Source organism: Dromiciops gliroides, chromosome 1, assembly GCF_019393635.1.
Source record: "Dromiciops gliroides isolate mDroGli1 chromosome 1, mDroGli1.pri, whole genome shotgun sequence".
Classification (NCBI taxonomy): domain Eukaryota; kingdom Metazoa; phylum Chordata; class Mammalia; order Microbiotheria; family Microbiotheriidae; genus Dromiciops; species Dromiciops gliroides.
The window spans coordinates 550,226,382-550,253,341 of NC_057861.1; the positions used below are offsets into that span (position 1 = coordinate 550,226,382).

The 26,960-nt window shown below is 37.6% G+C and overlaps 1 protein-coding gene across 1 annotated transcript in view; it reads right to left on the minus strand.

The window, feature by feature from the left end:
- Nucleotides 1–4,782: 4,782 nt before the first annotated feature.
- SHOC1 (shortage in chiasmata 1) overlaps nucleotides 4,783–26,960 on the minus strand; it is a 123,400-nt gene continuing 101,222 nt past the window's right edge. The window contains exons 20-25 of the mRNA XM_043998679.1: nucleotides 26,625–26,746; nucleotides 25,204–25,297; nucleotides 13,586–13,717; nucleotides 12,936–13,085; nucleotides 8,754–9,738; nucleotides 4,783–4,883 (exon numbers count right to left, since the gene is read on the minus strand). Coding sequence (XP_043854614.1) covers nucleotides 4,783–4,883; nucleotides 8,754–9,738; nucleotides 12,936–13,085; nucleotides 13,586–13,717; nucleotides 25,204–25,297; nucleotides 26,625–26,746 — 1,584 coding nt within the window. The remainder of the gene's footprint in view (nucleotides 4,884–8,753; nucleotides 9,739–12,935; nucleotides 13,086–13,585; nucleotides 13,718–25,203; nucleotides 25,298–26,624; nucleotides 26,747–26,960) is intronic.

The following is a 26,960-nucleotide window of genomic DNA, read 5'->3' on the forward strand; positions in this document are numbered from 1 at the left end:
GCAGTGAGTGTCCAGTTGACATAAAATAATACGAATTTGTAGTGGACCAAGCTAGTGTATTGGGTGAATTCTTCCAGTGGTGTCAATCAGCTTGGAAGTATGAGTGGAGAAAGGCAGATTGTGCACAGAGATGATTCAGGATGGAGGGTTGGAGGGGTGGGAATGATGATAAGATGGGGGTAAGCAAGTCAAAGGCAGAGGATCGCATATATTTTTTTTTTTGGTGAGGCAATTGGGGTTAAGTGACTTGCCCAGGGTCACACAGCTAGTAAGTGTCAAGTGTCTGAGACTGGATTTGAACTCAGGTCCTGAATCCAGGGCCAGTGCTCTATCCACTGTGCCACCTAGCTGCCCCGAGGATAGCATATATTTAAACTGGTCAACTGTAGAGTCAAGACTAAAGAGAATGAAGTGAGGCCAGGGGTGATGAACTTGGAGAATGGGAAGAGATTGGAAGTCACATGGAGAACTAAGAATGGGTATAGCAAAAATGAAGCTGAAGGAGAAATGGAAGGATAGGAGATTGTGACAAGAGGGGAATTTCTGAGTTTAAAATCTGGAAGGTGCCGTAGTTGTGGGTGGCACTGAGTTCTAAGATATGCTCATCCTTGTCAGTGGCTGAGGTAGAATGAATCTTCAGGTCATCAGAGGTCAGAGGTTGAGATAAAGATACTGAGAATTGTGTAGAATCCTTGAAAAAGGAGAGAGAACAATATGGAAAACAGTAGCTTGCTAAAAATATCTTGACTGAATGCTATAGGGAGTTGGCCTGACCCTTGGAAGAGGAGAGGTTGTTCGAGTTGTGGTAGCAGAGGGATGATCCAGAAGGGCCACAGCTCTTTCTCCTGACCCAGTGTGAGAGGAAGCAGTCAGCACCGGAGAGAGTGCTGTAGTGTCCTTGATAAGAGAGCTAGGTTTCCATGAACATAAGAAGACAGAAAAGATGAGAAGAAGTAGAGGATGGAGGGAAATTAATGAGTAGGGTTTTTAAAGGGCACAGTAGAAAAGGAGGAGAGGGATAGCATTAACCTGGATTGGGGAGCGGGGAGAAGAGGGACAGCAGGGGACGGAGACTTTTAAAAGCCAACTGAATCACTAGGATTAGAGGGGCAGGAGATTGCTAGCTATGGGTGCTGGCTGTTCAGAGCCTTTGCCTTCCAGGATTCTGTGATAGAGAGGGCAGTGTTGGTGCAATATTTCTTCTAACAGTGGTGGTAATAAGGGAGATAAAGCCCAAGTGCTGGTCCCTAGGGGCTTGGCCTGAACTCACTTTGATCTGGCTTAACAATCACATCCCAAGAAGGTGGGAGAATGAGGCATACCCAGAAGACAGCCTGTAGATCTAATGAAGTTAAATATAAACTAAGACAAGGAAGGATGTAATACATTTTAAAAAGTCTTCCATCAGCCACTGAAGCCCTGCTCTGATGGCCTACCCTGGTTACAGTCAGCATCAAGGGAGGGAATATCCATACCAATGAAATCATTGAAGCTTGGAGCATTGAAATACGGTTAAAATAAAAGACAAAAATACCATGAAGCTCTTAGAGCTCCTAAAAGGTTAACCTTCAGTTAACTGAAATAGTAACGGAGATTATCTCATTCTCTGATCGTTACAGAAAACAAGAGGCATTAACTAGGAAGAGGAAGTATCATACCCCATTTTAGCAGCATCACTCACTTGCCCCTGAGAGCCCATGAACAAAGTCAATTAACCTTCCCAAAGCTCAGTTTTCAAAAAAAAAAAAAAAGCTCAGTTTTCTCACCAGATAAAAATGGAAAAAAATATCACTTATCATATAGTAAATGTGCTGAAGGTGAGTAAACTTTTACTACTCTCTTGAGCACTGGGAAGAATGGTGCTTGTCTCAATAATAAAACTGATTTGTTTTTATAAGAAACATTATTATTTTTTGAGGGAGAAGAGAGTAATTAGCAAAAATTACCTAGATTATGTAAAGGGAGGGAAAAACTAATTAACCAACAACTTATTAACAAATTTATAGAACTAATACCTGCATAATATTTAACCTGAAGGGTGTTTTACAGTTTCCTTTTCTGTAAAATGAAAGTAAATATTTTCATAGCCTACCCCAAAAGGTTATTGTGAAGAAAGCTCTTTGTAAGCCAAAAGATGCTCTAGTAATATAACAGTAATGATAAGAACAACAATAACAACCTAATTGTTATCTTAGCAGAGCATGGGGCAAAAATCTGTAGCCTAGTCAAAGATGAGGGTCTCAATCTTATGATGGTAAACAGTGGGATAAGACTTCTAATGGCAACAGTCATCAGTTAGCTGGGATAGCAGCCATGCTATGAGACTGAGGGAGTGTGATGAGAGAAAGATCATTAAACTTTCATTAAAGACAAGATAGGCTTCTCAGATATACTATTCTGATAGTATTTTCCTTTTTCCCCTCCCTCATTTTAAAACTAAGGAGTCATTTTAGTATTAATGCATGGTTTGGTGGCTTTTTAAACATTATATTAGTTTTCTTCTAGATGGCTTTGTAATTCTCCTCATGACCCATGTCTGGGAAACTTTGTTTTAGCAAAGTTGAAAGAATGCCTCTGACAATCAGAATTGAACTTTGTGTACCTTGGATGTACAGTCAGTCCAGTTCCTTGTTTTCTGAACTGTTGTAAAATGAGAAGATGCTGTGGGTATCTCCTTTCCATTATTATTAGTCTGAGGAAATGGGGAACCCTGGAACCTTGCCTGTGTTGGTCTTCAAGGTTTCCTATTTACATTTTGTTTAACCCCTCCTCTACTTTTCCAAACCATACACATACTTGCGTGTTTATTTGTTATGATAGAAGCTTTTCAGGTTCTGGTGAAAGGCAAGGGTACAAGTAGAACCAAAGGATCACAGTGAATTTTTCCTTAAAATCAAAGCATCTTCAGTTACTTATACTTATATGTTATTGGGCTTGGACTTTAGTAGAGAGAAAGCAGTTTCCTGTAGAGATGGAAGAGACAGTTCCCTGGACTACTGCCAAGTCTGTGAAGCAAGTGGAAGGAAAGTGGTTAAGTTAGAGACAGCCAAAAATAGTTAAGAAATAGTCACCAGATTCTGGATCTTCCTCAGACCTCCCTTCTTCCTCCCCTCAGTAAATGGGAAAAATATGGCTGATTATGCCATGATTTTTCAAGGCAAAACTTGAGTCGGCTTGAGTTTCCTCATATTTTTTAATATATTTGAATTTTTAATACCGACTTTGTATTGATTCTGTTGTTTTAGTGATACTATCAAGATAAATACTCTGTATTTAGAAATCTTGGTAAGGAAGGGCTATCTTTGTCCAAGACATGATTAAATTGCCATTTTCCAGCAGTGTTCTGTTATCCTGCTCAATTACAGTTGGCATATCATGTCAACAAGGCTCATTTTATGAAAAGGATAACTGTTACCAACATCTGTTGTTTAAATAATTTAATTTAGTTACTTGTATTTGATATTTTTGTCTTCATAATTGAATCGTCCAAAATTGTAGGCCACAGGGCAAACTGATGCTTTGCAAAAGTGGAAATTCCTTAGCAAACCACACACCCATAATGCATTGCAGAAGGGGATTATTTTGTGCAATTATAGGGATATATCAACTTTTAGTATTATGATAACCCAGAAATGACGAGAAGTCTTTAACTGCTTGGATAAAAAAGTATTTCTTAAGCTATCCTAAATTGTTATGAGGAATTCTAATACCGTATCTTATACCCAAGACACTAGAAGCAACTGATTCTTTTAAAACTGGGGAAAAGTGTAAACCCTAGTCATTCCAGTTCTTCAGACTAGACAAGTTTCATCTACACATAAACACAGCCAAATACACCATGTTATAAGTCCTTAGCTTTCTCCAGGATTCTCCTACGATCCTAAAATTTGTGGCCAACTTTCTGAAATAATTATGAGAGCTAACATTTGCATAATGCTGTAAAATTTGCACAGTGCTTTGCATATGTTATTTCATTTGAAAAGTATAATAGGCTAAGGACACAAAGAAATAGGGGCAGAATACCTGAGCACTGGACAGCATTTTGCCTGGAACTTGGAAAAAAAATGCCTGGGAAGCAGTCCCTGTTAGATGTGAGACCATGCCAAAACCCTGCTTCTACCACTAAGGATCCCGGCATTTTTCTTACTGTATGCTTTCATTATGCCATCATCAAGCAGCAGATTAAAAAGGGTTCTGCTAGGGGCAGCTAGGTAGCACAGTGGATAGAGCACCGGCCCTGAAGTCAGGAGGACCCGAGTTCAAATTCGACCTCAGACACTTAACACTTACTAGCTGTGTGACTTTGGGCAAGTCCAATTGCCCCAGGGGGAAAAATTCATTAAAAAATGGCTCTGCTTTTGAGCCCAGTTTTAATCACTTCCTTCTCTCTGGAGGGATGTCCCTGGTCTTTCTTTTTTACCTCCTGACTCTAAAGGGTTACACTGGCCTCTTGAGAGGGTGATTCAGGTTACTTTACTTCATTCTAGAGTCATGGGATTTGGGGGTAATGAGGAATAATTTTATTCTCTAAAATTAATTGAATTCTGGAAACTACTTTGAAGCTTGTAAGAGTTACTAAAGTAATAAACAGAAATAATTATTTACAAAAATGTAAAGTATAAAATAAGGTGGTGTACATTTCTTGGAAATTTAATTTCATTAGAAACATTGAGAATATAAAGAACAACTTTTTCTTAAATATATACTGACATCTGAATAGTGCTTCACACAGTGATATGTACTCCAAAGCTCTTTATAACATAGCAACTGGTCTGGGCTTCTTCAAAAGAACTTCAGGCGTGTTTGGCCATCAGTTCTTCCAGGGACCTTTTCATAAACTAGTCGCCTTTTTTTGAGTTGGGGTCGCTGTGGATAGATCAGATCTGTGGAGAAAAGAAAAGGAAAACTTTCACAAATTAGGGTATAAGAAAGATCCAACCCTAGCTTGTTGCATCCTTAAAAAATTTGGTTCATATAGGTTATGGTTCATATGGTTATGAACATGTATGTATGTATATACACATATGCATACACATATACGTATACACACATACACATGCACATATACATATACACAGAGAGAGAAAGGACACAGACAGGTGGGTATTTATATAAAAGTATGGTGTGTAGGTTAATGACCCATGGTTCAGTAAGAGACATGTTGCCTTGACTGTCCGTAGACTGTGGCATGGTGTGAGATTGGTGCCGTGGCCCTATACGCTTCTAGTCTCTGTTGCCTGGTTTTCACTCCTTAACTTACCCAGCTTTTTCTTGGGCTTGTGCAGGTATTTCTGTCATACACATGGGTTCTTCAATTTCTTTCAGTGCACACTCAAGGGGCACATGTGCCTTCTGTAGTTAGCCTGGGCTTTGGGGGTCTCTCTTTGTCATCAGTCCGAGTCATTCAGAAGGACCCTGGATCAGGAGATCCTAGCATCCGGATCCTAGGACCTTTGGTTTTATTTTGATTTTGGTCAGGCTAAACTGCCTTCACCCATGTAGATCAGCAACTTCCTTTGTCCTTTATAGCCTTACAGAGGTGACTGGGGCACTGAGAAATTAAGTAACTTGCCCTTGGTCATATAGTCAATATAGGTCAGAGGCAGGATTTGAATTCAGGCCTCTCTGACTCCAAGAGCAGACCTCTGTCTATTACACTATGCTCCCTTTCATTGCAGGATCAAACAATTTGAGCTGAAAGGCACCTCAGAGGTTGTCTCCACCCCTCTTAATTTTGTAGATGAAGAAACTATAGCCTAGAGAGGGGAACTGATTGTCCAGGGTGATCTATATTGTGAGCAGCAGAGGAAGGAGCCTGGGTCTCTCTGACTCCTGACTTTGCATTTTCTCCTGCATCACAGTGTCTTTAATGTATATACACATAGGAAATAAATGTAAAGTTGACAGGGCAATTCTAAGATGACAAGGTAATGAAATCCTAAAATATTAGTGGCATGTCAGTTGATGGTTTTTTCACACTGAAACCATGAGGAGTCTTGACCTGCCACTGAAAGAATGGCAGAATAGTTCTAGGCATCAGCACTAGCACCTAAGGGAAACCAGCTACAGTACATATTTTCTCTATATAGTTCACAGAGCTTAGCCAACAGTATATAGTATTTCTACAAGCCCTTGAACTGACTGTTGTTTTTCTTATTTCTTATTTTTTGTGTGTGTGTGAAGCAATGGGGGTTAAGTGACTTGCCCAGGGTCACACAGCTAGTAAGTATCAAGTGTCTAAGGCCGGATTTGAACTCAGGTCCTCCTGAATCCAGGGCCGGTACTTTATCTACTGAGCTACCTAGTTGCCCCCATGACTGTTGTTTTTCTAAGGTTTACATTTATTGTTACTTCTTGCCCCATTCAAATTAAAAAATCTTTGCAAAATGTTTTTAAAAGGGGGGAAAGGGTATTTTATCAATCTAACAAATAAAGAATTCAAGTTTATCTATTTGTCTGACTACTTAAATCTTTGGTTTCTGATTGAATACAGCCAGTTCAGGGAATTTTCTCATGTATACCTTATAAAATTTAGTTCCTATAGCTATTCAATGAAGATTTTTTACATCTTGCAAAATCTATTTGGAAATCTTTCCTAGTGTCATCTACCACTTCCAGTTTTAATATTCAAACCAAGCAAATCACTATGCAAATAGAAATATTTACATATTGACTCTTTTTGTTATTACATTTAATACCATTATATTATGTTCTTGGAAGTCTGAGACTAAATCTTTTGTGGATCTTGCTACATAATGCCTGGCTCTATTCAATAGAAAGTATGCTCAGTAAAAACACAGTTGATGTTTTCCTGGAAAAGATGACTAGCATTTTGGGAAAATGAGATTAAAATTCAGTATAGTTATGAAAAATTAGGTACACAAGTGGTAATTAGCAATAAATAGAAGGCTTAAAAAATGAACTTATGTAGTTATAAGGTAGAAAGTGATTGGTCACAAGAGAAAAACATTTGAGGTTTTGCAGACATATTAAAATTTGTGAAAGCAAACCTTAGTCACAGATTCATAGGATTTATGCTTCTCTTTAAAGGATCCACTCCCATGACCCACAGCTTTACTGTTCTTTTATTCTTAAAACCTGCTCCATCTCCTCCATCACCCCTTATTTGGTTTTATTTCTCCCACTTTATAGTCTTGCCCCTATAGTTAAGTAGTGCAACCACACAATATTTTGCATTAATTATATTCTTCATACCCTTGCTCTGTGGCCATTCAGGCTCTATCAGAGCTTCCATGTATATACTCTCTTGTGGCTGAATGCTATTGCATGAAGTCCTGTGGTTGTGGCTTACTCCTAATCTAATCTCAATTAGACCCTCACTGTTGCATGATGGCTTTTTAGTCTTCTGTTCTCTAAGCTCACATTCACTCTATAGCAGCTGTTCTGAACTCTTATCTCCTCAACCCCTCAGTACAACTCCTATTCTACTGCTCCCCTCCCACCAACTTTAGCAGATGATCTCACTTCTTCCTTTACTTAAGTAAGACTTCACTGTAAATTTCCTCATCTCCTCTATGCCAAACTTACACCCATTTACATCTTCACCCAACCTTATTTCCTTTGCTTCATCCTTCAAGGTGGCCCTTTTCCTTGCCAGGGCTAATCCAATTAAATTTGCCTAGCTAAGCCTCACCTTTCCGTACTTGTAAAACTGCTTTCGGAATGCAAATTTAGGATTTTAGGATCTCTATTAAGCTTCATATTAGCTTTGTGCTAGCTAATATCCTAGCCTGTTGACATTTTTTTGGGGGGGAGTCTGATTCACTCTTCTATTATACCACCTCTCCCAACTTTGTGTCATCAACAGATTTGATAAGCATACCATTTATGCCTTTATCTAAATTGCTAATAAAAATATTTAAACAGCACAAGGCCAAGAACAGACCATTTTAGGTAATCAAATTATTTGCTGACACCTAGGTCACCTATGTTCCTTTGATCCAGCTGTAGAGTTTTGGTTTTCTTTCCTTTTTTCCCTTTTTAGGCTGAATCTGTGATTTCATTGGTATGGAAACTCCCTCCATCTGTAACTCATCTGTAACCTAGAAAATTCACTGGGGCACTAAGAGGTCCAGTGACTTGCCCATGGTTACATAGCCAGTATGTGTCAGAGATATTACTTTAAGGTGTTCCTGACTTCAGACTGACTGCTCCTACATCATTCTGTCAATGAAGTTGTCCTACCAAAAAGGGAAACTTTTGTACTTTTAAACTTATATACCTTTTTTTTTTTGCAGGGCAATGAGGGTTAAGTGACTTGCCTAGGGTCACACAGCTAGTAAGTGTCATGTGTCTGAGGTCGAATTTGAACTCAGGTCCTCCTGAATCCAGGGCCAGTTCTCTATCCACTGTGCCACCTAGCTGCCCTCTAAACTTGTATACTTTTTTTTTTGGTGAGGCAATTGGGGTTAAGTGACTTGCCCAGGGTCACACAGCTAGTAAGTGGCTGAGGGGGGATTTGAACTCAGGTACTCCTGATTGCAGGGCCAGTGCTCTATCCACTGCACCACCTAGCTGCCCCTAAACTCGTATACTTTTAAAAGTGCTTTCATTTTATCTTTACAATATCTGTTTGCATAACACATGTTAATAAACAAGCCCAAACAAATATATTGATTTTAAAAACAAAATGAAAAAATTCATAAGAAAACCTGGTTGTCTTTTTTTAATTCATAAAATCAATGATAATTAAACTTAATTTGAAATTATTCTCACCAAATAATAATAGTTACCTGTTAACGATTCATTCTCTGCCAAATCTGATGAAGTTGCAATGTGTCTTTTCAGACCTGAATATCTTCCAGATTTTTGCTGGACATACAGATTGTTGAATTTTTCTGAAGCTGCATTTAAATTACAGGTACAAGAATTATGTGCAAATGAATTCACATTGGAGAAAGCTGGTAATCCTTTCCAGGAAGTCTTCTCTGTCTGAGAAGCATCTAGCCTGTCATACACAAAGCCTTTTAATTCACCAGAGAAACAATTTTGTTCAAGCATAAAGGGGTAAGAGGCTTGATTTCTATTGTCTTTTTCAGAGAACCATGTATCACACGAGTTCTGTTCTCTACCATATTGCAATCTGACAGGATGGCTTTGTGATTCTAGTCTATTATTTTTATAATTCCAGGTAGCAGGATACTCAGAGTTCTCCAGTAAAAACACAGGGGAATCCAATTCTTTTCTCATTTTCCCTTTTGTTGTATGAATGTCTTCTCCCTTATAGTTTATACAATTAGAGTCAGTTCTACTCGCAGTCATTCTTGCTTCATAATTCATTTGAGCCAGTCCTGAAGAAAAGACATCTGACTCTGAATCATTTTGCCTTAGAAAGGAAGTGCCAGCTGTTCTTCTGGATGCTATGTTATTCAGAAAAGCAGTATGCTGGGGTTGGTATGGGTTCAAACTGGAATCTTCCCAGCAGTTCATCTGTTCATAAGAGTTTGGAGATGGTAAAAGATATTGCATTTCACTTGGTCCTCGGAGGGAAGGGGTATAATTTGAAGATAGACTTGCATGTTCAGGCACTTTTTCATATACTTCTGGATAACAAAAATACTCATCCTGTCCTTGAATGATGGATGCTGAAGAGCTTGAGATTGAACACTGAGAAGAGAGTGTCCCAGGTTGGTATCCATTTTCTTGAGATGATGAAATTAAAGGTGACTTTGTCAGGGAAGAACCGATCTTGAACAAAGAAGTAATCTCAGAAAAGTGCTAAAAAAAATTCAGAGAATTTAATATAGCAAAATACAATCAACAATTAGTTCAACTTAACATTTATTAAGTGTCTATTATGTTTGAGGAACTTTGCTAGCCACTGGGAATAGAGGGATGAAAACCAACACATTTCTTGACCTCAAGGAGTTTATAATCCAGTAAGGACACTGAGATGTATACTCATATATATATATATATATATATATATATATATATATATATATATATATATATATATATATATTTACCTGAGAAATTTTTATGTGACCCTGAGTATATAGGTATATAAAAATAGGTATACATAACCTTTTATTGTTACCAAATTTTACACGACCCCCACATTCAGTTATGTGACCCCATATGGGGTTAAGACTCACAGTTTAAGAAGCTTTGGATTAGATGATTCCCAAGGCTCCTTTTTAGCTCTCTGATCTTATGAGATAGAAAGTTGTTTTTTGGGGAAGGGGGCAAACATTGAGATGAATGATAATGATTTTTTTGGGAGAAATACTGAGTTTGAATTATTCAAGAGTCTATTGAAGAATTGGAACTGATGGGAGAATTTGGGACTGGCTATTCACATCTAGGAGTTGCCAGTGAATCGTTTATAATTTAACTCATGGGAGCATGACATAGTAACTAAGAAAGCTGATTTTTAAATTTTCGTATTACATAGCACCATTGACTGGGAATGGCTAAACAAATTGTGGTATACAAATGTAATGGAATATTATTGTGCTGTTTACAAATGATAAATGTGATGAATTCAGAAAAGCATAGAAAGATTTAAATTACTTACTACAAAGTGAAGTAAACCAGAGCCAAGGAAACAATACAAATAATGATTACAACATAAATGGAAAGAACAACCAAAAAAATTTAAAGTGAATGCTGCAAAATTATGAAGTACAAGCTTGGCTCAAAAGACGATATATGAGATAATAGCCTAACAGGGGTAAAGCCAGGAGGGCCACATGTGTTTTACACTACATTGATTTTTGAACTTTTTTGATGTATTGATTAGTTATGCTATTTTCCCTCTTTTTCTTTCTTTTTTTGAATTTGAATTATATTTATATTACTATAACATGAATTATATGAGATGGCTGTCTGGGAGGGGAAGAGAGAGTAGATAGAACAAGGGGAAGGTATGGTGATTAAAAAAAAGAAGACCAATAAAAAAACCTATTTAAAAATTAAAATAAAACAAAACAAGAAAGGCATAGCATATAAGACAAAAAGGAGGTGAGAATCCTGCTCTAGTCTGACCTGGTCAGACTACATCTGCAGTATTGTGTCCATATTATAGTGCCATATTTTAGGGAGAAAAAACCCTTGTTCCTGTTTCTTCCATCACCTTGTTTCTCTTTCCTTTTCAATGTCTCCTCTTCAGACATCTTTTCTTCTATCTACAAACATGCTCAGCTTTCTCCTTCCTAAAAATACCTTGCCTTGACCCTATTGTCTTAAGCTACAAGCTACCAGGCTCTTTTTTCCTAATCTTTATTAGAAAAGTCTACCTTCCACATCTCTATCCATTTACTTCTCAACCCTGTATACTGTGGTTTACCCCTGAATAACAGAGAGTATGAACTGCTCTCTCAAAGGTTATCAGTTACCTCCTAAGTGACTCTTTCAATTTCATTCTTATTTACATTTCTTCAGCAGTCATTTCTTCAGACATTGTTGTTCACTTCCTCCATCTGCATGCTTTCTCCTTCTGTGATGGAATTAATTCTGATTCTTGACTTTTTTTTTTTTAAGTGAGACAATTGGGGTTAAGTGACTTGCCCAGGGTCACACCGCTAGTAAGTGTTAAGTGTCTGAGGCCGGATTCTTGACTTTTAATCTTTTTATTTTGGTTTCTTTTGTTAGTTCCTCTTCTTCTCCCCCCCTCTGAAGTCTGGGTTATCTCAAAGCTGTCTTGGGCCCTTTTCCTTTCTCTCTATTCTCTCCTAGAGTAGTCTTATCCCCTCTGAATCACAGAATCTGAGAGTTAGAAGGAGTCTCAGAGATTATCTTGTTTAACTCATACCTTAGCAAGAATCGCATCTATATAATATCCAACAAGTGGTCATACAACCTTTGGTTGAAGACTTCCAATAAGCAGAAGCCAACTACCTTTTGAAGTATGCAATTTCACTTTTGGATAGTTCTAATTTTTGGAAGTTTTTTCCTAACATTAAGCTTAAATTTGTCCCTTTGAAACTTCCAGTCATGGTTTCTAATTTTGCCATCTGGAGCCAAGAAGAATAAAGGCAGGGTGTGTGTGTGTGGGGAGGGGATGGGTAGGGAATAAGCATTTATTAAACACCTACTATCCAGGAACTGTGCTAAGCACTTTACAAATGATCTCATTTGATCCTCACCATTCTGTAAGGTAGGTGCTATTATTATCCCCATTTTATAGATAATTAAGTCTAATCCTTCTTCCAGGTCCTCAGCTACTTAAGGACAGCTAGCACATCCTTCCTGAATGTTCTCCTCTAAGCTCAGTGTCTCCAAACATCAGTTTTTCTGTCTATTATCACAAACTCTAGGAAGGAGGAGTTGCTTCCCCTCAGGGTTCTGTCATTTCTATTCCAGCAGTCAGTTCTGGCCTTTCAGGGAGACAAGTCCAGAACAGAATTTCCCCCTGTTGTTTCCTCTATCTACCTTTTGAAGGATGAGATTTTCATGAAGGCAAGTCAAGAAGTTATCAGCTGCTCTACTCTTGGCTGCTCTAGCATTGGTGTGGATATAGGTGAAGTCCATCACTCCTCTCTAGCCAAGGTTGTGATGTGTTCCTTGAACTCTGAATCTCCTCCCTTTTTCTGTCCAGGCGGTCAGTTTCTCTTTACCCATGCATCAGTGCTCTACACACCACGCTTTCTTTTTCAGTTCCTGGTTTTCCTCACACAAATTTGCCTTTTTCTTCATATTTAAGAAGTAGCTGCAGTATCCTTCTTACCAAACTGTTCTCTCCATGAGGGCAGGAATAGCGTCTTATATTTATATCTCTCCTAGTATCTGGTACTCTGCACATTGAGGACACTTAATACATAATTATTGATTTAATGAATGTCAAATGACTAATAGTCAATGAAAATTTCACAAGGTAATAAGTTCAAATAAATTAGTATTTCATTAACTGTGAAATAAGAAGACAGGATTTAGATGCTTCTCATCTGAAATATGAATTCTAGATAACTGACCTTTAATACTTTGGAGGGAACTTCAGGCAGAAGTCCTTCAAGTTGATCAAGAGTTGCAGACAGTAGCCAAGAAAGTGAAGGGCCTTTATTTAACATAAGCTGAGCCACCAAGGGATTGATACATGGAAAATCAAGTAAACACATTTCATCCTGGATAAAAAGATTTAAAGAATAGTCAGACTTTTCATAATGATTCATTTTATGTCATTTAGATTGTTTGGAAACCTGATGTTCCTGAGCATTTTGGGTATTCATACTATAGAATATGGGTCTATGGGAGGTAGGACTAGAGGATGTTTAGTAATTAACTGATTAAGTAAATTTATCTTACTAAAATATTCCTCAACTCCATTTGTCACTTTTTCAGGGTAATTATTGAATAAAGTTATTGAATCATCAAGGTTTTATAGATTTTACTATTGTTTTTCATCCAATTTAACTTTTTAATATACCTATTCCTTTTAAGTTAGGAATTTGATGAAAAGATTAAAAAAAAATTCTGTGCTATGTGTATAATTTACTGTCCATTGTGCTAACTATTCATTGGCTACTAATACCACTTAAGTGAAACTGAAGCTAACCCTACAGTATTCAAATTATTTATTTACTTTGCAATCAATAAAAATAATTAACACAGCTAAGATATACACCTCAGATGGTGAAACTGAAAGCCAAGACTTGTCCAGCCATTCATGAGGATCTCTCTTAGAGGACATCAAGATGTGGTCGGCAATTTGGCGAATTAGCTGTGCGGTTTCTTCAACTCCCGGCATAACAACAAGCTGAAAGAGTTTTCCCATGTTAGACATCAGGTTATAAAAGGGAATAACGTATCACATATTTTTATTAGTTTTTAGTTGAACAGAAAATAAGGAAACATGAGGTGATTCTTTAGCCTCAATGTTTCTAACATAATGAAATATATTCATCATAATTAATTAACATGATATACCTGATATACAGGTCATTTCATTTTTGAGGTATAAGAATTTTTTCTTTCCCCTTTCATTTTATGGAACCTCATACCTTTTCATTTAAAAATTGTTATCTTCTATTATTACACTCTCTGTAATAAGGCTATTATTAAAAGTCATATATGTATGTAAAGAGAAATACTAACTTGAACATAATTAATAATTTCAAGTTTTTCTAGTAATTATGAAACAAAAATATTTAATAACAAATAGCAGAAAATGAATGTTTGTTTTATAAAGGCACATATCAAACTTTCCCAAGACAAAGATAAAAGAGACAATTGTAAAATGAATCTAATACCATATACTAAATAAAAAGGTTTTATTTTAAAATAATGATTGTCACAATAATTTTCGAGTCATAATACACATTGTCATTTATTTTATGTCATGGCATTCTTAAAAAGTTGAGTGCTAAACATATAGTTAAAGTAAAGTTAGTCTAATGTCTTTTTTTCTTTTTTGCCAGGCAATGAGGGTTAAGTGACTTGCCCAGGGTCACACAGCTAGTAAGTGTCAAGTGTCTGAGTCCGGATTTGAACTCAGGTCCTTCTGAATCCAGGGCTGGTGCTCTATCCACTGCACCACCTAGCTGCCCCATTAGTCTAATTTTTTGGCAGTTTCTCAATGCTTCTTAAAATAGTTGGAAATGTCTAGAGGTATTATAATAGGAAGACTGGATTAGAAAGCTTAGATGAATTCCAGCTTAGGTCTTCCTGGTACCATATCTAACACCTTGATTGACTCTGCCACATAATCTCTTCAAGAACCATTGCTTTTGGGGCAGCTAGATGGCGCACTGGCCCTTGATTCAGGAGTACCTGAGTTCAAATCCGACCTCAGACACTTAACACTTACTAGCTGTGTGACCCTGGGCAAGTCACTTAACCCCAACTGCCTTACTAAAAACAAACAAACAAACAAAAAAAACCCCATTGCTTTTAGTACACCAACACAGGCCCCTCAAAAGTCTATGCTGTTTTGTTGTTGTTCAGTCACTTTTCAGTTGTGTTTGATTCTTTCTGACCCCATTAGAGGTTTTCTTGGCAAAGAAACTGGAGCTGTTTGTCATTTCCTTTGCCAGCTCATTTTACAGATGAGGAAACTGAGACAAACAGGGTTAAGTGAATTGCCAAGAGTCACACAGCTAGTAAGTGTCTGAGGCCAGATTTGAATGCAGGAAGATGAGTCTTCCTGATTCCAGGCTCTATCCACTGAGCAACCTAGATGCCCAGCATATGTCTATATATGGTTAATGCACAATATCCAGGAGTCATATTAAAATGAAATTCAATATGCATATTAAAAACCCCAACTATTTACTCCTATCTTAAAATGTCCCTTCCCTCAAGGAGCTCACAGTCTAAACAGCTATGTGCACACAAGATACATACAATAGCAGTAGGAGTGGGGACCACAAGGAAAAGCCTCTTGCAGAAAGCAGGATTTGAGCTGAGTCTTAAAAGAAGCCAGAGAAGCCAAGAGGAGGAAGGAAGGGAAGGGCAAAAGCATTAATATAGCATCCACTATTAATACAGCACCCAGGGCCTGTGCCAAGAGTTTTACAAATATTATCTCATTTCAGCCTCACAACAACCCTGAAAAATAGGTGCTATTACTTATCCCCTTCTTGCAGTCAAGGAAACTGAGACAGAGGTTAAGTGACTTGCCCAGGTCACACAACTTGTAAGTGTCTGAGGCTGGATTTGAACCAAGGTCTTCCTAACTCCAGGCCCAGGGCTCTATCCACTGAGCCAAGTGGAATGGAGTATCATCTGTGACAAAGAGTGAGCAGGTCAAGGAGGTAAATGAAATCTAAGATTAGAAATGTAGGAAAGGGAAGTACTACATAAATCTAGTTTACTATAAAAAAAGATGAGCAAGATACTATCAGAAACACCTGGAAAGATTTATATGAGCTTATGCAAAATGAAATGTACTGTATACAGAATAACAGCAATATCGTAAGATGATCTGCTGCAAATAGCTTAGTTATCTTCAGCAATGCAAGGATCCAAGACAACTCTGAAGGTCTTTTGAAAAATGCAATCCATCTACAGAGAAAGAACTGATAGTGTCTGAATACAGATGGAGGTATATTTTGTTGTTAGTTCCTTTTTCTAAAGTTTTTTTTGTCTGCTATGTTTTGCACGACTTCACATGTATAACATGTTGAATTGCCAGAGTTCTTAAGCGGGTATAGGGAGGAAGGAAGAGAATTTGGAACACAAAGTTTTAAAAATCGATGTTATAATTTGTTTTTTCATGTAAGGTGGGGAAAAATTCTAAATTAAAATAAAAAAAAGAAATGTAGGAAAGGGGCAGCATTTAAAGGACTTTGTATCTGATGCTCAAGGTATATGGGAGGCACTGGTGTTTCCAGGGTAGTGGCTTCCCATGGCCAGATCTATGCTTTCATTGGTATTGGAATGGAGGATGGATTAGAGTGGGGAGAAACTTAAGGTTGGGGAGACCAATTAAAAGGTTATTGCAGGGGTAGCTGGATGGCGCAGTGGAGAAAGCACCAGCCCTGGATTCAGGACCTGAGTTGAAATCCTGCCTCAGACACATGGCACTTACTTGTTGTGTGACCCTGGGCAAGTCACTTAACCCTCATTCTCCCCCTCCCCCGAAAAAAGGTTATTGCAATAGAGCAGGTGAGAGGTGACAAGGGTCTATGCTAGGGTGGTGGTGGTGTGAGCAGAGACAGGGAGATTATATGAAAGATGTGAATGTAGAAATGAAAAGATGTGACCGCAGATTAGATATATGGACTGTGAGTGAAGAATTGAGAATGACATTGACGTTGTAAGTAGGGATAACTAAGAGAGTATCTTTCTCTACAGCAAAATTTTTAAATTTTATTTTATTAGTATTTTCTTTTTTTCAATTGTAAAAGTATTTTATTATTTTCCACTTACATGTAGAGATAGTTCTCAACATTTGTTTTTATAAGATTTCCAGTTTCAAATTTTTCTCCCTCCCTCCTTCCATCCCCTCCCTCCCCCACTCCCCAAGACAGCAAGTAATCTGATATAGGTTATATATCTACAATAACATTAAACACATTTCTGCATTAGTCATGTTATAAGAGAAGAATCAGAGCAAAAAGGAAAAACCTCAAAAAAGAAAAACAACAGCACAAAAAACAAAAGAAATAGTATGGTTCAATCTGCATCTATATTCCACAGTTCTTTTTTTTTCCTGGATTTGGAGAGCATTTTCCATCATGAGTCCTTTGGAACTATTTTGGACCATTGTATTGCTGAGAAGAATCTACAGCAAAATTTGTAATTATCTTATAGGGTTCAGCTTTGCAGACACACTAAGACCAAGGTCTAAAAAAATTCACCATATTTAGGAATGTAGAGCTTGAAGGTTCTACCTCTTCTAGCATGTTGTGTAGTAACATTAACAAATATAAGTGTATCTAGAGGAGGGCAATAAGGAATATGGAATCATGCTCTTTGGAGATTGGATGGAATGATGTAATTTAGCACAGTGAAGAGAAAACTTAATAGGAAAGGGCTAGCTGTCTTCAAACATTCATGGAAGAAAGACAACCTGTTATGATTGGCACTTGAAAGAGGACAGAACTAGGATGAGTAGAAGTTACAGGGAGGCAGATTTCTCATTCATGTGCTCTCTGGCCTTCTCCCCCAGAACCAGGCCATTCCTATCTGCTCTTCAGACTTCTATGGGGTAAAACTCTTGGGAAATTGTGGTGGGAGTCTCATTTCTCTACCTCCATCAGCTTCAGGTCCTGTTGATTGTATCTCCCCTTTGCTAAATACCAGTGACTAACACTCCAGCTCCCTTTAGCCTTGATGACTGTGACAAGAACAAAGCATAAGCATGTCCCATGGACACCTTGTGGGAAATACTCTATCCTGGACCACCTTGGCCTGTGGAGGAGTTAACTCAGTAGCCACACATCATCAGTCCCAACAAGTTCACATCTAAAGGTGGTTATGCTGTTGGATGAGTCCTCTCAGCTCTTGCTGGGCTAGCACCTGAAGGTCATTGCCAAAGGCAACTCCTTGCTCCTTAAGATATGGATGTTACTAGATGGCGCAGTGGATAGAGCACCGGCCCTGGAGTCAGGAGCACTTGAGTTCAAATCTGGCCTCAGACACTTAACACTTACTAGCTGTGTGACCCTGGGCAAGTCACTTAACCCCAATTGCCTCACTAAAAAAAAATTTAAAAAAAGATATGGATGTTAACCCAAACTCTGCAATGCTGGAGTTTTGAGGCTCCCTATAGACTTTTCTGACAAGGTCATAGGCTCCATTTCCATCACCAATCACTGAGAGTGAAGGAGTCATTGGGATCCCCCAAGGGCTAAAGCAAAAAGGTCAAAAGTTGAAGCTGACAGTTTTTTTAAAAAAAAAGTCTGCCAATCCAAGAGCCTCCTTTTCAACGTGTGGCTAGCCAACCAGAACCAGGTTACAGAATGTCCACTCCTGCTCCTTAGTTTCTCCAAGGCCCCTCTTTATGCACCATCATGATTCTCCTGCAAGCATGCTCCTGGTCTCTCCATGTGGAGAGGTACAGGTCCAGGCACTCTGCACATTTGCCAGACCTTCATTTACATTAACATAAGGAAAAACTTCCTAACAATCAGTTGTCCAAAAATGGAATAGGCTCTCAAAAAAGGTAGTGAATTCTTTACACTTAAGTTAGATGATTTGTAAAGGATGTGGTAGATAATAATTTACTTTGAATACGATTCAGACTAAACGATCAAGGGTCCCCCCCACCCTAGTTCTAATATCCTACAAATCTATAGTTATCAGTATAATTTTTCTTGAGGGGGGGCAGAGTATTAATACTTCTTCAAGCAAAAAACCCAGTACCATTATTCTGTACTGTTGTATTCAAAGGTAAATTGAGAACTAAATCAGTAGTGGTAAAATCTACCAGTTTATCAGACATGGAAATGCATAGAACTGAACTCATATTCAAATATGAAAACTAGTCTACATTTGTGTAAAATGGAAACTATAGGTTCACAATAATTATTCTTACTATTATATCTATGTATGACTAGTTCTTGTGTTGTATTGGTAGTGCTACATTTGAAAACTGATGTAAACTGAGAGACAACGATCTGAGCATGATCAATTTATTAGTTAGGCTAGCAGTAACCAATAAATTGGATCAATAGCCTTTCTCAATGACAAAAGACATGAGGTAGGGTTCACCAGCCTTAATATAGTTTTGGGAAGTACAAGAAAACAAAGAACAGGAAGCATGAAACAATGTGATTGGTTACAAAGTCTGAAGTATCATAGATGATGGAAAATAGTACCATTGGATAGAAGTATGGAACGGCAGGGCTAGCAACAGCCCTTTCTTCCCTTTTGTTCCTAGGGAAAGCTCTATGGTGGTGTTCAGCTGCATGGTTAGGGTCACAGTGATAATAGGCCAGACTTTCTTGAAGGACAGATCACATTGCAAAGATAATAGACTTCCTTGTGCCTATCTGCATCTCGCAAGGCTTGTTAGCAAGATGACAGATCTCCCTGAATTATGCATGGGCAGTAAGATGTGAAGAGACAATAGATTTCTTTGAATTAAGATAATTTATGGGACAATGTAGCTCAGAGAGGAAAACTGGACTTCTGAACTTAAGTCAGAGACAAATAAAGGTGGCTCAGGCAGTTTTACAACATATTAAAGGGTCACACAGAACAATCGATTATGGAATCATAATCAATTTGATTTTCTCAGCAGTCAGACAATTATAAGAGAGCTAAAGGAAGGCTCCTAGCATTTTTAAGTGGTCCTGATGTGAAGGATTTTTTTTTTTGTGGGGCAATGGGGGTTAAGTGACTTGCCCAGGGTCACACAGCTAGTAAGTGTCAAGTGTCCAAGGCCGGATGTGTATTCAGGTACTCCTGAATCCAGGGCCAGTGCTTTATCCATTGTGTCACCTAGCTGCCCCTTGCTGTGAAAGATTTTTAAGAGGACATGGACAAGAGTTGTAGAGTTTGAGAAGGCATAGATAACTGAAAATCTCTGCTTCAGATGGATTACCCAAACTGACATAACGAAGCACCAAAATATATCTATTGCAGAAGCAACCAGAATAAAAATACAATTAATTCATAAAGCAGTTTAGCATGAAAAGAAATGCTTTCTTCAACAGATATTTTAAAATAATTTTACATAGAATGACTTTGGGGCCTTTTCTTTTTTTTTTTCAATGGCAAAAGACCTGCAGTGGTTCCTCAGGTCTGTGGTATAATACTTCCTCTTCAGCCCTAGGTTTTCCAGGCTTACCATGCTCCTCACTGACCTACTTCAAGGCATTCTACTGAATTCTAGAGTCAGAAGGGACATTCACAAGTGTTCCTTGGTTACAGTCTTAATTTATCTGAACCCACAGAGATAGTTCATCATAAAGCCCTATATATAAAGGAATCACAATGCAAAAGAACTAAAATGGGGCCTCAGAGACCAAGTCAGCCTGAATTTTGCCCAAAATCCCTTCTACAACATCCCTAGCAAGTGGTAATCCAAGATATACTTGAAGTTGACCAGTGAAGGGGAATCCTGTACTTTCTGAGACAGTCCTTTCTACTGCCACATCATTTTATTGACTCACACTGAACTTGCAGTTTATTAAAACCTATATTTATTTTTCATAAGTATTATTGTTTATCCATGTATCCTTGATCCTGCAAAGTTGATTTTTTAAAAATCTAAGCATAGAACTTTATTCACTCATTGGACCAACATTTTAAAAGTACATATTATTTATATAGTACTGTGTTGGCACTGGGAATGTAAAAACAAAATAGTCCCTGTCCTAAAAGAACTTACAACTTATTGGGAGAAATTTACATTTATTTCAATTGAATTGTCTTATTTAATTAAGTTTATCATTCTAGTTTGCTGAAAACTTTTTGGATCTGGATTCTATCAACCAATATGTTAACTATCCTTTTGAGCTCTATATCACCTACAAATTTGAAAAGAATGCTTTCTGTGCTTTTTTCTAAGTTACTTATAAGAAAAAGTTGAATAGTGAAGGGTGTAAGAAAATAATGAGCTTTTTGCCAACCTCCAAAAGCCCCAGATTGATTTGGACTGATTGACTGAGAGTGATTGACTTCGCTGATTAACCCACTTAAAGTTAATTCAATTGAAGCCATACCTGCCTGACTCTGAAGAGGGTATTATTCTCAGCTCATCCTCAAGTCCAGTGAACCGATGGGTGACGCTAGCCCATTAGCTTGAAGCAGTGTGTAAGGACTGCCTCTTCCCAGGACATAGGAAGAGCTTTCAGAGAGAGCAGTTTGTTGCTTGAACAGGCTTGTGGTGGGTGAAGTTGAGGACGCTAGGTTATATAGGTCTTTTCTTGGCTTTCTGACCCAGATGTTCTCTTCTTTTCACTAATAAATGCTTAATGCCAAAACTTGGTGCTAAAGCTTCTAATTTATTTTTTTTATTATTTTTCTTAAATTTTTCAGGGCAATGGGGGTTAAGTGACTTGCCCAGGGTCACACAGCTAGTAAGTGTCAAGTGTCTGAGGCCGGATTTGAACTCAGGTACTCCTGAATCCAGGGCTGGTGCTTTATCCACTGCGCCACCTAGCCGCCCCTAAAGCTTCTAATTTATAAGTAAACCCTAGCCAGTTTTCCCTACACGTGGGATAGGAATAAGGTGACTACACATTTAGTTTTACTCGTCACAAGGGCGAAGGACCAATAACTGGAGCATTTCTCTAGAGATTTTCCTTCAAGATGACATCTATACATTGATGACCACTCTTTGGTTCAGTCAGTCAGTTCCTTTATCTATTTACCTGCACTATCATCTAGGCCCTATCTCTCTATCTTTTTTACAAATATACAATTGAAGACTTGCTCAAGTGTTTTGCTGAAATCTAAGTATACTATATCTATCATAGTACCTTGATTTACTGGTCTAGTTATCTTATCAAAAAAGGAAATGAAAGTGGTAGAGCATGACTTGTTCTTGATGGAGCCATACGTGCTTTTATCTTCACTACTTCTTTATTCATGCATGATACTCCATCTCCTGCCTCTGTGACTTTGCCCATACTTGGAATTATTCTTCTCAAGAAATAGCATCTCTGCTGGATACTGTCAATCCATTGATCTTCTGGGCTCCCCTTTCACTGGTATTTTCCTACTTTCATGATACCTTTAGTTTCAATTCAGGAAGTTTCACTTCCCATAATCCTTTGAGAATCTTATGTAGATAAGTGGCAAGGAATAAAAGTATGCATGAAGTCTCTAGAACTGCAGCACTTCTCCCATTATCTAGGATCTTTTAAAGATCACCAAGAGTGGCTTGGTAGTCATATCTTACAGTTCTTTCAGCATTTAAATGTTTACTTAGGCCTGATGACTTGAATTCATTTAGGACAGTTAAATGCAGCATCATCTCTTCACTCATCTTGGATTTACAATTCCTATTTTTGTTCTTTTGCTTTTCAAAAATCCAAAGATCATTTTCCATAGAAGATAAAACAGAAGCAAAATAAGAGGCTAGTAGTTTACAACCTTCTCACTCTCTTCCAGAACCATCATCCCCTTCATCCAGAATGGTGAGTGGTTTAATTCTTTTTTGGATCACCCTTTTCCCCTCCAATCCCTTTTGTCATGCTTAGCATGGTTCATCAGCTTCAGAGTACTCTGGCTATATTAGCCTTGACACAATTCCTATAAGCTTATACTGCTCTTTTGGGTTCAGTTTTTGTTACTTGCTCTTGTTTACATTTTCTCTATATCCTTTTAAAATCTGTATGTTGAGGGAGTGTCCAAGTCAATCTTTTTAGTAAGTTCTTCTTTTTCTTCTTCAAAATAAATTTTGCTTGTGTTTTTATAATTTCATTCTTAACAACTTCCCATTCTTTTAGTGATGCCTCTCCCTTTCAAAAATAGGTCACTGGTTCTTGGCTGTTCTTTTTCTGAACCTTTTGATATTTACTTTCCCAAAATGTAGCGTGCATATTAAAAAATGTGTGATTTTCATTTCCTCTGTGATAAACTCAATAACAGAACAGTCACATGCCTCCAGTGTTCCTGTTATTTCTGCTACAGAAACCATTTCTTTCTTATTGGCCAGGATCAGGTCTAGATTAACAATTCCACTGGTCATTTCTTCTACCTTTTGAAATGATGAAATTATCATTAGGGAAAGTTACCAATCGACTAGCTGTTTTGCCACAGTCAGAGAGAATGCTAATTCTCAATCTCCTGATAATTGAAATCTTCTATCACTATACTAAAAAATACTATACATATATGTATACTAAATACACTATATCTATCTATCTATCTTACTATATCATGTCAGGTTTATGACATTTCCATATTCCTTGTTTAATTCATCCCTCATTCCAGGTAGTCTGGTATAACCCCTATAATACTATTCCTATTTCTACCTTCATTGACCTTTGACTAATTAGTCTCCACTGAGAGAAATGATTATTAATAACCAATGATGTGAGGAGATACAGAGTTCTTCCCCTTTTTCTAAATTCCTCATTTCAAGGCTCAGACTGGGACTGACAGGACTGATAAAAGCAGATAGAATTAACATTCTCCTCAATCTAGGATTGCTACCCCACCAAACCTTAGAAGGAATTTAACCTAAGGTGAACCTCCCAGACCATTGTGTTCTACTCAGGCTTGAGTGGGGGATACAGATCCTTTGTCTAGATTCCCATGAGGCTGGGGGTGATTTGGAAGTAAATGCATGGTCCTGGACCCTCATTAGAATAGGCCCACCTCTCATTATAATATTCATTCTCTCATTAATTGTTAACCGGAGTTGATTGCCACTCTCAGGAACATACACTCTTCCGGTGGCATATAAATTGTGAGCCCAGTATAATTTTTGGTCTGAGAGATGGCCAAATGACCATTCCTTTCATTAATAAAATGCTAGCATTATAAATAAAATGATTCATTACCCAGAAACTATGTCTCGGACTTTTTAAATGTCACACTACCATGTTTCTTCTCTTAAGTTTCTGGATTTCCTCTCATGAATATGAATTTATATTCTAGGGCTGAATTCCAAACTCAAGTACTAGTGATGATGATGAGATAAAATTTGTCTCCTTGCATTACTATCTTCAGTAAAGCCTGTGTGTTGCCCATACTTTGTGCATCTATACATAGATATCTTAGGTCATGGGTTTTACTGTTTGATTTCCTCTTGGATTTTTGGCTTCTGTTGTTGCCACAAACTGTAGTACCAGGTTTATCAGATTTATGGGGGCAGTTTTTTCTCTTTCATTTCCCTTTTTAACTTTTGATAAGAGTCACAAGATTCAAGTAAAGAATATTATTAGTCCTGTAGGCCCTAATGTTTTAAGCCATTTACTATTCCAATATGAACCCCATTCTCAGACATCAATGTTTCCATGGGGGCTCTACTCTCATAAATAAATTACCACCTTGCTCTTCTCACATGCACACCCATTTCTGCTATTTGCAATTCAAGAAGACATTATTTCTAGATAACATCTGAAGTATGGAGACACCATCTTGAGGGATTATAGTGTCTTGTGGTGATTATCCACATTGATCAAAAGAACCTGGAACATCTTCAGATTGGCCTTCAGCTCAACCAGAATTATTGTTTTTTAATCAGGTTTCATTTTGCTACTGTGTGACTTCAGGGAAATCTCATAATCTTTCTGATGGCACTTCCTTGAACTTCAGTTTCCAAATCTGTAAATGAAGGGGCTGTACTAACCAATCTTAGGTGTCTTCCCACTCAAAAACTATAACTGACAGACTGGCTGACTCATCCCAGGCCTTTAGTGATCAGTAACAAATTAAGCTTTTAGGTTCATAAGTTTTGCATTTTTGACAGCAGGATGATAGACTGTCAACTTTTGGATAAGCAAAAGATTATTCATGAATATTCTTGCTTTCCCCCCTTTCTTTGAACATTATAGGGGTTTTTGGTTTTGTTTTTTACCTGTAATGGATCATGAGGTATAGTAAAAAGAACACTAGATTTAGAGTTAGAAGATCTGAGTTCAAATCCCAGCTTTACTATTTACTAATTGTGAGACACTGAGCAACTCACTATAGTTTCCCAAGGTTAGAATTCTCATTTTTAAAATGATGGTGTTGAAATCTAGGGTCTCTTTCTGTTTATAGGAACATAGGCTCAGAAGTCTAATCATATAATCTTTTAATCCTTATTCTCAGTTATCATGAGCTTTTGTAACATTTTCATTTATGAATAACATATATAAAATATATTAAATAATGAAAAATATTTCAAAGAAATACCTTCACTTCCAGTTCTTCAGATTTCAGCCCAAATGGAACCAAAGCTGCATAGATCAGTGCTAGGTGATGAAGTGTTTTTCCTGTCAGGCAGTACCTAAAATAGAGCTCTGTTATTATATTGCTGCTCATTTGTCATCCAAATATAATTGTCAAAACACTGAGGAAAACATTTCTCTATATTATAACATTGCCAGAAGCTTCTTGTTAAGGAAAGATCAAAAACACTTTCTGAAATTAATTCTAGTTCTACCTAATCAAGATTTTCTATGAGGCATCTCACATATTTCTCCAGCTTTGCTTTTTCCAGTGGGTAAGGATGAAGGGGTCCGGAAAATAATAATTCAATAGGCATTTTCTTAAATCCACAGTATTTGTGTGAGTTATACAGGTATAGGTCCTGCTGGGAACACATACCAAAGACAGAATCTCTTCCCCAAACTGTATTTCTCTGCGTCTCTATCTGTATATGTATGGATGAATGAAGGGGGGGCAGGAAGGAGAAAGAGAGAGAGGAAGAGAGGGAGGAAGGGAGGAAGAGGGGGGAGAGAGAAGGGAGGGGAGAGAGAGAGAGAGAGAGAGAGAGAGAGAGAGAGAGAGAGAGAGAGAGAGAGAGAGAGAGAGAGAGAGAGACAAGGAGGGAGGTGGGAGAAAGAGAGGAGAAAGGAGAGAAACAAAGAGACAGAGAGATAGGGAGAGGGAGAAAGGTTAAATGATTTACTTGAAGCCAAATATCACTCAGGAAGTGGAACTGAGGATAAAGACCTTTCTGTGATCTGGCTTATATGTCTATGCCACAGTTATCTCATAAGTTACCATTTTGGGGTAGATAACGAAAGAGCCAGAAATAAAGTTAGTAGGGGAAAATCACAGAGGTAAGGTCAGTGAAGTCAAGGCTCATTCTGATGTCAATACCCTCTCTCAAGACAAGCATCTAGACATGGATTTCTAACTCTTTAATTAAGCATGAGACCACACTACTATACACTGTAAAGTGAATGAGATACCTTGTTTGGTTGGTGGATTTAATAGGGGCTGCCTTCATTTAAAATTGCTTTTGTTTTGGGGAAACAAATATAGAAAGTCGAAGAAATTATAAGTGTTTTATATTAACTTCTATTAAGGTTCCTACTTTGAATAATTTTCTCTGTCTTCTATACCAGCAAAGAATTTTGGCTCTGATAAGCATGGTCCTGAACTGCATGAGAAATGCAGTGGGAGATGAGAAATCATGTGAAAAACTTAATACAAACAACATGAACAAGTATAATAATTCCAGAGCCATTGATATTAGAGTAATAATACTGAATAATGCCTTATAGAAATATAACATCTTATTAATTTACCCTATCCCATTAAACAAAATGTCAAAGAAAACATTTTACATTATAACATATCAGTATAGAAGGGAATTGTTTACATACTCTGAATTCAATCTTTCCTTGGAGTACAAAATGACCCAACAGTAGCTGTACTGGATTGATAATGCTATCAATTTCAAAATGAAGTTATCTGATGCCTTTTCACAATTCAGTTCTTCCAGACTCTATCAAAAAATAAACAAAACATAAAATGTTCAAGGATTTGAATTTTTTTTTTTACTAAATTATTGGCATTGCTTTAAAGACTTGATGTAAAGGAAAGTATATTGTTGTTTATCTTTCATTCTTTTTTCCCCCAGGGCAATGAGGGTTAAGTGAGTTGCCCAGGGTCACACAGCTAGTAAGGGTCAAGTGTCTGAGGTTAGATTTGAACTCAGG